At 41.0% G+C, this 12,748-nt stretch overlaps 1 protein-coding gene across 1 annotated transcript in view; it reads right to left on the bottom strand.

Annotated features, from left to right (window-relative positions):
* Positions 1-10,173, bottom strand: part of CD6 (CD6 molecule) — a 67,692-nt gene extending 57,519 nt beyond the window's left edge. Inside the window, exon 1 of the mRNA XM_030191147.1 lies at positions 10,083-10,173. Within this exon, the coding sequence (XP_030047007.1) occupies positions 10,083-10,173 (91 nt within the window). The remainder of the gene's footprint in view (positions 1-10,082) is intronic.
* Positions 10,174-12,748: the final 2,575 nt, after the last annotated feature.

Below are 12,748 nucleotides of genomic sequence, written 5' to 3'. Positions count from 1 at the left end.
TTTTTGAAACAAAAAGATAAAACATTTTTCGTTTTTGAAAATCATTATATTTGACACTTGGATTTTAGACATTTTGAGCAAAACGTCCAAAGTCAGATTTAAACGTCATATCGAAAATGCCCCTCATGTGTCTTTACTAAACAGGCTAAAACGAGCATCTGCTTGGCCTCCAAACCTAAGCGACCACTTATTATACTATCCTCATTGTGTAAAAGTAGGTCCATACTTGGGATGCACCTAGTTTTTTTTATTTAATTTTTATTATTTTACAATATATCTTCAGGCACAACATCCTGACAGAAAGTGAAATATTCCATAATATAAAAGGAAAAACTCACATATTATATTCATAATATTTCAAAATTCACTCAAGTCCAACAACAAGGAGATCCAAAACTTAAACCAGAGGAATCTACAAAGAAATCATTAATACAAAAAGGAAAATAGCTATCCGCGCAGGACTAGGTGATTAAATTACTCCCGTTGTTGTCTTAGAAGCGATTAGTTTGGAGAGCTGAAATGGATCGGTAAAGGTATATTTTACATTATCAAGCTTAATAATACACTTGCAGGGGTACCTAAAAAAAAAAAAGGTCCCCCCTGCTTGAGTAACAACAGTTTTCATCATGAGAAATCGTTTCCTTTTCTTCTGAGTTTCTCTGGAGAAGTCAGGGAACAGTGAAATTCGTAAACCAAGAAATGGCTTCTCCCTATACCGAAAAAACATTTGGAAGAGCCATTGCTTATCAGGAAATAGGGCCACTGTGGCACCTAGTTTTTGCTGATGTATTTCTGTGCACAGTTTTAAATGAGCCTGTTTCATCATGCAAAACCAGCTTTACCCAAAGAAAAACGTTATAAAAAAAAATTACCAGGATTCTGATGTCTAATCTTACATTTTATCAAACACATTTATTTATTGGGATTTATTAACTGTCTTTACGAAGAGATTCACCCAAGGCTATGCAGAGCAGTTTAACATAAAAGATATAGGGCCCTGTTTACTAAGCTGCGTTATAGGCACGTTAGCGTTTTTAACGCACGTTAACCAGGGGTATAGGCAGACTTCGGCGGGAGGGGGTCCAGAGCCCAAGGTGAGGGGGAACATTTTAGCCCTCCCCCCCGGCGCCGCCGACCCCCCCCCCCCCCCCCCGCCATTGCCGACTTTGCCCCCCCCCCCCCCCACCGACCCTGTCAACCCCCCTCCCGCTGCCAACCCCGCCATCGCCTGGACCCTGGACCCCCCTGCCGATGACCCACCCGACGCCCCCTCCCGACGCCAACCCGCTGTCGCCTGCCTTTGCTGGCGGGGGACCCCAACCCTCGCCAGCCAAGGTCCTCTTCTTTTCACAAAAGGTTTCCTTCTGTTTCTGACGTCCTGCATGTACAAAGTGCAGGACGTCAGACTCACAGAACGAAGCCTTGCAGATCTGCAAGGCTTTGTTCTGTGAGTCTGATGTCCTGACGTCAGAAACAGAAGGAAGCCTTTTGCGAGAAGAAGAGGACCTCGGTTGGCGAGGGTTGGGGTCCCCCGCCAGCAAAGGCAGGCGACAGCGGATTGGCAGCGGGAGGGGGCGTCAGGCGGGTCATCGGCAGGGGGGTCCAGGGCCAAATCTACGGGGGCCAAGGCCCCCTGGCCTGGCCCCATGTAGCTACGCCACTGACATTAATCATGTACTCGCATTAACCATGTATGTGCCTACAATCTCCCTATAGGCACCTACTCGGTTGCCATACGCGCTAATTGTAGGCACGTTAAAAATGCCTTGGTAAACAGGGCCCTTAATTTTTTAACAGCTTAACAATGACCAAATATAAGGATAAATACAGTCAATGAGATAAACTCGGAAATGGCAAATTGAAACCTAGTAATAGGACTAACGTGAAATAGTATCAAAAATATACACATTTAATAGTGTTGTACAAGAATCATATAACAGAAATATGATAAATGTCAGTACAATACAAATGAAAACATAATAGACAGCATGGAAGGACATTCAAATATTCAGAATCACCTCCACTTTTCAGAGTTGCAGCAAAGAAAAAAACCTCAGAAAGCTCTTTTTACTTAACCAAACTACCAGAACTTTAAAAATGTATCATTGGCATAAAAAATCTTCCAACAGAAATGTTTTCACTTTTCTCTTATCCTTTCTTTTTCCCTTCAAACATTAAACAAAGCAAAAAAGACTGTTTACTTATGTTAACAAGACAATATCTGTTCTTAATCTGTCCGTCCTATTTCATGGCTTTGCTCAAACTGTCCATATCCGATGGTGGCCAGTGTTTCACTTAGCTACTTCAGGGGTCCTTTTACTAAGGTGTGCTGAAAAATGGCCTGCGATAGTGTAGACGCGTGTTTTGGGCGTGCGCAGAATTATTTTTCAGTGCACCTACAAAAAAATGCCCTTTTCTATTTTTGTCGAAAATGGATGTGGGCAAAATGAAAATTGCCGCGTATCCATTTTGGATCTGAGACCTTACCACCAGCCGTTGACTTAGTGTTAAGGTCTCACGCAGTAACCGGGCGGTAATGGTTTATGCGCATCAAATGCCACGCGTCAGAAAATAAATTCAAATTAATTATCGCGAGACATGGTCCATGCTCGTGGTGCAAAGAAAGAGGGGCATGAATTTCTGCATATTCAATATGTCAGTATTGACTCCTATTGTGACCTTTCTGAATATGGTTGCCAGCCTTCCAGGACTGTCCTGGAGTCTCCAGGAATTATAGTGTGCAATGGGACTTCTAAAAACAGTTTTGGGGGAGGGTGGGGTTGTGACGATGCATGGAATACCTTACCAGAGCAGATGAGGAGCCCAAAATAGTAAGAGACTTTAAAAAGGCATAGGATAAGCACAATGGATCCTTATTTGCCAAAACTGAAGCGGTAATGGAAGAATGAGCTAATGATGAGGCAGGCCTCAGGGCTAATCTGGTTGGTACCAGCACCCTATAACTTCGCAGACTGGACAGAACAATGCAGCAGGTTGGTGGCAATGAGGTACCATCCAGAAAAGCCACAGAGATATAGAAGGCCAGATTTTTTAGCAAAAGCCACACATAACTGACAGCTATTTAGACAGCACAAGCTTTGCGGTTAGACATGGGACAGGAAAGGTACTGGGTATGAGCTAATAGGGATCTTGTGTGCTTATCTACTCAAGATGGCGTAGTAGAAAGAAGAAAGGTGAAAAAAACCCATCAGTTTTGGATAAGACGTGATATTCTACAAAAGCTTCTGAGGCTAGCAGTTGGGGAAAATGAACACTCCCTTCGTAATGTGAACAGACACAAACTGGGCAGAATGGATGGCCCAGTCGGTCTTTTTCAATTGTTAACTATATCGTTGCTGCATTACTATGTTATTCCTGGAGATGTCTTTAAAGTGAAAGTGAAGTCCAAGTTCTAATAAAATATTCATACCTCCATAATCATAGTTCTTTTTTGCTGGATATATCTAAGGAATAAAATCTGTGTTTTATATTGCTGATGCATTTTACCAAGCTAGACATCCATTCAGTGTTACCAGGACATGAAACTATTTAGGGTTTTATGCCCAGTAGTCGAAACTATCATGGTTTTCCTTAATAATATATTTTCTTTTCTTTTCTCATCAATAGTATTGGTGGCCTTCTATATTGAAGACTAGTGCCGTAGAATATGTTTATTTATTCATTTACCAAGAAACAAAACCCCGAAAGGATGCCAAAAGCAGCAGTTCTCTAACTTCTGCAATCCGCTACGTTGGCGTCTATTTATTTATTTATTTATTCATTTTATTTTTCAAGATTTACATCCCGCCCACCACTAAGCGGCTTGCGTAATAAAAACATACATAAACTTTCAAAATCACTCAAAGCAGATCTAAAAAAATACTTCTCAACGACAATACAGCTAAGAGAACCTGAACTAGGATACTGCCAAATAGAACTCAAGAAGGGTGTCTTTAAGACCTTTTTAAATTGCTATAATGATGAGCAAAATTAAATATGTCCTGTTAGTGCATTCCATAAAGCTTGGGCCGAGTACTGAAAAGGTACAAGCGGATTTCAATTATTTCTTGATTATTACTAATGTTTTCCATTTTTTATGACTTTGCTGTATTGTTACTTGATATGATAAATGAATAATTTGCATAAGTAAGAAAAACAAATTACAAGAAACCATCAGATATGTTGATCATAAAATACCTAGGGCCCTGTTTACTAAGATGCACTAGCGTTTTTAAGGCCCCTTTTACCAAGCTGCGGCAAAAGGGGGCCTGCGCTGGCTTCAGCACGTGTTTTTGATGCACACCAAGGCTCCCTTTTACCACAGTGGGTAAAACGTAGGTCTTTCTTTGTTGAGGAAATGGCCACGTGGCAAATGAAGCACTTGCCGCACGGCCATTTTGGGGGAGCCCTTACCGCCACCCACTGAGGTGGTGGCAAAGGCTCCCATGCTAACCCGGTGGTAACTGGGCAGTACACAGCACTGCCCCATTACCACCGGGTACACACTAAATCTACAAAAATAAATATATTTTTGTAGTGCCGGATATGATGGCGTGCCGGGGATGGGAACAACCACTGAGCTGCTGTGGTAGCCCAGCAGTACTTCCTTTTTAGTGAGCGGTAAACCTGTGTTGGGCTTACCACCTGTTCACTAAGCCTTAGTAAATAGGGCCCCTATTATATTACTCTATAAAAGATTATTACACTTTTAAATATGATTTATGTATCTGTTCATACATTCATTTGCTGCTGGCTCCTGTAATAATAAATTCTCTGGTGGGGTCAATATTCAAACTCCCTAGTCAGTGTTTCATTTAAACACTAGCCATGCATTTGAAGCTATACCCAGGAATTCAGCACTGAGGCTATCCATATAACAGGCAGAGCTGTGACTGTCCCCAGTAATGGTGACATTCTGTATTGTTATCTATATAACCATCTGGATAACAAAGAACAGCTTTCTGCAACCGCTGAGCTCTGCCTTACAGGTAACTCCCAGCTTTGCCCTAGTGTTCATAGATAGTTTTGGGACATTCTGCGGATTATCTTCTGCTCAGTGTGCAGTGGCAGCAATTAAAAGGAAAAAGAATGTTCCCTTTGTGTAAACCACCTAAAGCTCTTGGTACCAAACGGTATATAAAAACTATCAGCCTGATATTCAGCTCACGGCAGTAAATGGTGTCTGAGCCGCTGACAGATGCAGGCTGAACTGACCCCAGATATTCGCCAGCAAAGGCAGGCGACGACGGGTTGGCGGCGGGAGGGGGAGTCGGGTGGGTTGTCATCAGGGGGGTCCAGGGCCAAATCTATGGGGCCCAGACCACCCCAGGCCCCACGTAGCTACGCCACTGGTGTTAACCATGCACTAATCAGTTAGCATGCAGCAATGTAGATTATTAGCACAGAACATGCCTACTCTCTGCCCCCAAACATGCCCCCAGCACTCAAAAATAAAAAGCATTTTTTAGTGTACGGGTAGCACATGCACATGGCAAAATTACTGTGGGATGCCTCAGCTCTCCCTGTGGTTCACCATTTTTTAAAAATATTTTTATTACATTTAGAAAATACAGCAACACGAAAAGCAGTGCAACAAGATAAAACACACAGTAAAATATACTAAGCCGAGTTCAAGTCATAAAATTAGTTCTTAGCGGAGAGAAAAAGGTCGCCATTTTAAGCTGTGATAAGCATATGCTAGCGCTTGCCGCGGCTTAGTAAAAGGACCCCAAAATTAGGACAGTAAAAAAGACTGTCCTAACTTTGGGGCCCTTTTACCAAGAGGTGGTAAAAAGTGACCTACGGAAGTGTTGGAACGTGGAATTGGTGTGAGCAGAGGCCACGTTTTACCATGGCAGGTAAAAGGCATATTTTTGTATTGGAGTCATTAATGGCTGTGCGCTAATATCAAAATTAGCATTGGCCATTTACTGCTTGAGCCCTTACCGCCACCTATTTAGTAGATGGCAAGGACTCATGCACTAACGGTGGTATTCTGGCAGTACACAGTGAGGGCCATAATCAAACGGGGCCGACCATTTATAAGGGCAGCCATCTCTAACACTGGCCCCATCAAGCGGCATAAAGTCTGATATCAGTACCAGCCAAAATAGTGGAAACTATTAAAAAACATAAAATTACGGAACACATAGACAAATATATTTTAAAGAGACAGAGTCAACATGGATTCAGCCAAGGGAAGTCTTGCCTCACCAATTTGCTTCATTTCTTTGAAGACATGAATAAACATGTGGATAAAGGTGAGATGATTAATGTAGTTTATCTAGATTTTCAGAGAGCATTTGACAAAATCCTTCATAAGAGACCCCTGAGAAAATTAAAAACCCATGGTTTAAGAGGCAATGTTCTGTTGTGGATTAGGAATTGATTGATAGAAAGCAGAGGGTAGAGTTAAATGGACATTTTTCTCAGTGGAGGAGGGTGAATAGTGGAGTGCCGCAGGGATCTGTACTGGAACCGGTGCTATATAAATATTTATAAATGATCTGGAAATCAGAACAACGAGTGAGGTGATTAAATTTGCAGACGACACAAAACTATTCAAAGTAAAACACATGTGGAGTGTGAAAAATTGCAGGAAGACCTTAGGAAGTCAGAAGACTGGGCATCCAAATGGCAGATGAGATTTAATGTGGACAAGTGAAAAGTTATGCTGAATACATTCAGTTCTGGTCACTGTATCTCAAAAAAGATATAGTGGAATTAAAAAAGGTTCAAAGAAGAGACACCAAAATGATAAAGGGGGTGGAACTCCTCTCATATGACAAAAAGCTAAAGAAGTTTGGGCTCTTTAGCTTGAAAAAGAAATGGCTGAGGGGGGATATGATTGAGATCTATAAAATACTGACTGGAGTGGAACAGGTAGATGTGAATCACTTGTTTACTCTTTCCAAAAATACTAGGACTAGGGGGCATGCAAAGAAGCTACTAAGTAGTAAATTTAAAACAAATTGGAGAAAATATTTCTTCACTCAATGATTAATTAAATTCTGGAATTCGTTGCCAGAGAATGTGGTAAAAGCAGTTAGCGTAGCAGGGTTTAAAAACGGTTTGGATAATTTCCTAAAAGAAAAGTCTCTAAGCCATTATTAAGATGGACTTGGGAAAATGCACTGCGTGTTTTAGGATAAGCAGCATAAAATCTGTTTTACAGTTCTGGGATCTTGACAGGTACTTGTGACCTGGATTGGCCACTGTTGGAAATAGGATACTGGTCTTGATAGACCTTTGGTCTGTCCCAGTATGGCAATGGTTATTTTCCTATGTTATGTTCTTTAAGAAGAGATGTCCTTTTAATCCAATTAGACCTTAGTGCCGCATTTGACATGGTAGATCATGAAATTTTATTAATCAGACTGCGAGATACTGAACTTTGTGGTACAGCACTGAATCAATTCTGGTGTTATTTATCTCAGCGCACATGTGAAGTTCATCTAAATGCAACCTCTTCTATATCTACTTCTTCTGCAATTTTCCTGTTTCCTCTGGTGTCCTACAGGGTTCAGATCAGTCCTTGCCCCAATTCTTTTTAATATTTTTCTGTCTCCTCTGGCTGTGTTAGCTTAAGATCATAACTTTGGGGTATATATTTATGCAGATGACATCTCGGTCTTAGTCACAATATGGCCTAACCAGTCTGCCCATCCATTTATTTATTTATTGCATTTGTATCCCACATTTTCCCACCTATTTGCAGGCTCAATGTGGCTTACAATGTATCGTTATTGGTAGATAGAGATTGGAAGATAACAATCAGTGTTGCATAAAGAGCGTGAATAGCATAATAAAGGTAGTAAAGGGAATGAAAGGGTTATATTGACTGAGAACCAATTCAAGGTCTCTTACATAGGAAGCAAGAATGCTACCAACACCATCACCTCTTAGCACCAATTCACCTTGGGTGAATCACTTCATAAAGGACCCTGTTTACAAAGGTGCATTAGCGTTTTAGCGTGTGTTAACCGTGTAGATGACTATAGGAATATTATGGGCCTCTACATGGTTAGCATGTGCTAATTTTTAGCGTGAGCTAATTTTTAGCGTGAGCTAAAAATGCTAGTGCACCTTTATAAACAGGGCCCAAAGGCAGTTAATAAATTCCAAAACATTTGTCACTGGGGATTGTCATAAGATAACAGCTCTGGTAATACAAGTCAGGGGGGACTGTTGTTGTTAAAGGACAGAATATGAAAAAATGTAAAAACTATTGTTCTCCAAGTTCTAAATATATATATTTTTTAATTTAAACTGCTTTGTTGGTTGCAAGATTCAGGCTGCCGTTTAGCTGGTGTTGATATTTTATGCTCTAAACTACGGTCCTCGAGGACCAAAACCCAGTCGAGTTTTCAAGATTCCCACAATGAATATGCATGAGATCTCTTTGTATACAATGGACCCAGGACAGAAAAACAACAAAGCAGATCAATAGAAGATAAACATAAATTTATTAATTGAAAACAAAAATTCAAATCAGCCTGACACAGGCCGTGTTTCACCCAGCAGGGCTGCGTCAGGGGCTACACAATAATCCTTTATAACCAAGGTGCAGTAGATATGTTTGTTGATGAGAAAGCAAATGTACAGAAGTCTGAAATCATAAATCTTCTAAAATATAGTAAAAAAACAGCACAACCGAATGATCAAAAGGTGCTGCCGTGCGCCACATCGAACACACTCGCAACTCTGTAATGCTGAGAAAAATGGAACCAGTGCATGCAAATCAATTTTATGATGCTCATTGTGGAAATCTTGAAAAACCTGACTGGGTTGTGGTCTTCAAGGACTGTGGTTGCCCACCCCTATTCTAATAAATATTCAACCAGAGCTTCCAAGGGTTACTACCAGTGTAGTGAGACAGGAAAAGGCAGCTTGGAAAAATCTGAGAAGATTTTAGCAGTGTCAACTGGTTCTAAGCCAGGGTTCTCAACCTTAGTCAGTCAGGTTTTCAGGATAAACAAAAGAGAGCAGAGTACTGCATTGATGACACAAATATTTATTGACTGATAATCCCCGACATGGCCATGTTTCGCCTTCCAAGAGGCTGCGTCAGGGGCTACACTGTTGAAATCGAAACATATATAAAACAAGATAAAACTAAACTCAAATCAATAGCTTAAAATCATACAAATAAAAATAAATAGCATACATATAAATAGTTCCTATTATCATAAGAAATAATAAATCAAACAGTTAAATAGAAGTTATTAATACTGTCTCTTCGCTTTAAAAGCACAGTCAAAATTCTTGATTTCACCTTTGCTTCTGACCTTTCATTCAAATCACAAATTGAAGCAGTTCTCCAGTCTTCTTTTTTCGCTCTTCATCGAATTTGTGCTGTGCATCCTTTCTTGCCAGTGACCTTTCTTCATCCTCTAATCCTGGCCTCAGTCATTTCCCATTTAGATTACTGCAATGCTCTCTAAGCCGGTCTCCCTGTACACTCTCTCAAGCATGTACAGATAGTTCAGTCAACTGGCGTTAAACTACTTTACAATGCACGTAGATTTGATCATGGTACATCTCTTCTTCTTTCTGAACAGTGGCTTTCAGTTACCTAGGTCCCAAAGTTTGGAACAATCTCTCACTTAACATCCGCAATCAACCCTCTCTCCCGACCTTTAAATGAACCCTGAATACCCATTTGTTTTCCTTGTCCTTCTCCTCTTCTTCATGATGTTTACTTTTTTTTTTAAGTGTTTTTACTGCTCTGCTTGCATTGTTTATTTTATATATTGTTATTTTAACTGCTCTTTTATGTAGATTTTATACTATGTAAACTAGTTTATGCCTTTGCGTTAGGCCATAGCGGTATATCAAGGCTTGGAAATTAAATAAATATAATAAACACTGACAGAAATCATAAACTCTTGAATGCACACATATATTGGAGTCAATCCACAAAAACTATCGAATTAACGTAAAAAATTCAAAATCAAAATGATGGTTACTAGTGCAAAATCATAAAACTCAAAGGCTAAACATCAATAATTATAAAAGACATACAAAGTAGTGCTTTCTTTTGAAAGGGTCACATATCTATTAGGGTCCTTTAAGGCCATTACACCTATAGGCACTGCTGAGCTTCTGCTGCTGTATGTTTTGATTGCAACTGTAGCCTCTGATGCAGCCTCTTGGAAGGCGAAACATGGCCATGTCGGTCAATAAATGTTTGTGTCTTCAATACAGTAGTCTGCTTTCTTTTGTTTGGGCTGTCAATGCGCAAATTGCTGCCTCTCAAGGGCGTACTTAAAAAGATGTGTCAGTGGCGTACACACCCTCTATCAGACCTGACCCCCGCCCCACCTTAAAATTTTGTTTGCAGTGCTGCGGTCTTCACCTAGGCAGCAGCACTCATAGGCTGCCTGCGGCCTGCATCATGAATTCCTCCCTGACCAGTCTCGCCCCAGGGGTGGGACTGTTCAGGGAAGAAGTCCCAGTGCAGGCCGTGGGCAGCCTATGAGTGCCACTGCTGCTGCTGCCTGGGTGAAGACTACAGCACTGTAAACAAAATTTTAAGGTATGGGGGCTGGGCACCGGTGCCACGGGGGTCAAGGTGCAGGGAGGAGACGCACCCCCTATGAACATTTTCTGGCTACTGCCTTTGCTGCCTCTGTTTGGTTGTATAGGTTTTCAGGATATCCACAATGAATATGCATGAGATAGATTTGCATACAATGGAGGCAGTGCATGCAAATCTCTCTCATGCATATTCGTTGTGGATATCCTGAAAACCTGACTGGCTAGGTGTGTCCCAAGGCCTAGGTTGAGAACCCCTGTTCTAAGCAAAGGTACCACTGAGCATTTCACCTTTGCCTGAATGATGCTTTTCTTCCGTTTATTTTTTTCCCAGCACGTAGTTGAACGGGAATTGTCTTATGAAGTAGTTGAAAAATAGTGAACATGAATTCATGCTTATCCCTCCATTTGCAAATGCGTCATTTAAGGCTTTTTTTTTAACTTTCAAATGTCATCCTCATCTTTTGCATACCTTCTTCCATTAACGTCTCCAGAAAATAGTTTCAGAGTGAGGTTTTGCAAAATATTCACAAAGGTGCAGGAAATAACTCTTTCTGGGTGAATTCTATATATGGTACTGAAAAAAAATTTGTGCCAAAAAAAAGTGCTGTTCTATAAATCATGCCTGAAGTTAGGCATGGTTTATAGAATAATGTGTATACCCAGGAATCATGCCTAACTTTAGGCGTGGCTATTTGCAGCAACTGAAATGTGGTGCAAATCTTTGCACTTAAATTAGATGCATTTCCCTCTTATTCTATAACTACGCACGTTAATTGTAGGAATGCCCACATTCTGCCCATAACCCTTCTATTTCTGTGCCCCCTTTTGAACTTGCATGTATATTCCAATTAAATCTATTTAGTGTCAATAATTGCTTGTTAACTAGCCAATTATTGGTGCTAATTAGCTCATTATTCAATTAATTTACACATGCAAATTAGGCATATGCCTAAATTTGAGCACACTATTTTTAGCGAATATTATAGAATTTGGGGGGGGGGGGGGTTGTACATCTTTAACTCCCTCAACCATTCATAGGGTATGAAAAAGACTTTGTAAGGACACTGGTCAAGTTTAAATTCCAGTAAGTCACAAATACATTTAAAAGACCTGATTGGAGATCCAAGATGGTGCTGTAGCGAGTCACAGCACCGGATGCTCCCAGACGCACCCCGTGTTAGCGCTGAGAAGAACTCCTGAATTCCCCTAAAGAAAATGGGGAAAAGGAGATGGAAAGTAAGGGAGCTTCCCTCAACCCCTGCTGGAACTCACCCTCCCCAGCAGCTGAAGCTGAAGCGCTTCGGGGTGATAATGGGACCTAGGCAGGCTTCTTCCCCTACTACCGGCACTGACACATCAGTGTTGGCTGACAGTGTAGACGGGGTTTCCCTAAGCCCTGTCGTGCATGTGCCCCCCCCCCCCCCCCCCCCCACAGCCAGGAGGAGGAGGTATGGAAGCGGAGCCTGCAGTTCAGCTTCCAGAAGAGGGGCAGAATATCCAGGAAGGGAACCTGACCATACCAGAGGAAGTGGTGGAGAGCGGTCTGGTAGGTGAACATACTTCAAGTTTTCCTTTAAAGACAATTGCTAGTTTAAACCAGATCTTTAAAGCTCCCCCCCCCCCTTCCGGCTTTTTCTTTGGGGTTACTGAGTAAACCAGCCGTAGTGACATTGGAGTCACTCTGGGATTTGGCATTTATAGTGCATTCTTCCTTGCAAATTATGGTTTCAAAAAATTCAGAGGAGATTAAAGTTTTGACCGAAGCAGTCCTAATTCAGGAACAGATAAATAAACAGCAGAATCTTGAAGTGAAACAATTCGGGGAAAATTTACAAAAATTGGAGAACCTGACTTTAGTCTCAGTTAAAGAAAGAAATTTCACTTTACGGAGATTGGAATATTTGGAAAACCAATCCAGGAAACTTAATCTGAGATTTACTAATTTCCCAAGGTCTCCATTAATTTCATCTGTGGAAATGGTTAAAAAATATATGGTTGAGGTTCCAGGGATGTCAAAGGACTCACTGCCTCCTATAGTGTGGGTGCAATATCTTCAGAATAATATAAAATCTGGTCATGGAACCTTACAGCCGCATGTGGGAGATGGTATGAACTTAACATCCTTTTTGGAATCATCATTGGAAATAATTACCCAAAGAACTACTGCTGTAGTAACGTCTGCTCTTGAAATGGAGTCAATAGAAATCAA

This window comes from Microcaecilia unicolor, chromosome 1 (assembly GCF_901765095.1).
Source record: "Microcaecilia unicolor chromosome 1, aMicUni1.1, whole genome shotgun sequence".
In the NCBI taxonomy this organism is placed as follows: domain Eukaryota; kingdom Metazoa; phylum Chordata; class Amphibia; order Gymnophiona; family Siphonopidae; genus Microcaecilia; species Microcaecilia unicolor.
This window is presented reverse-complemented; position numbering and strand designations above follow the sequence as displayed.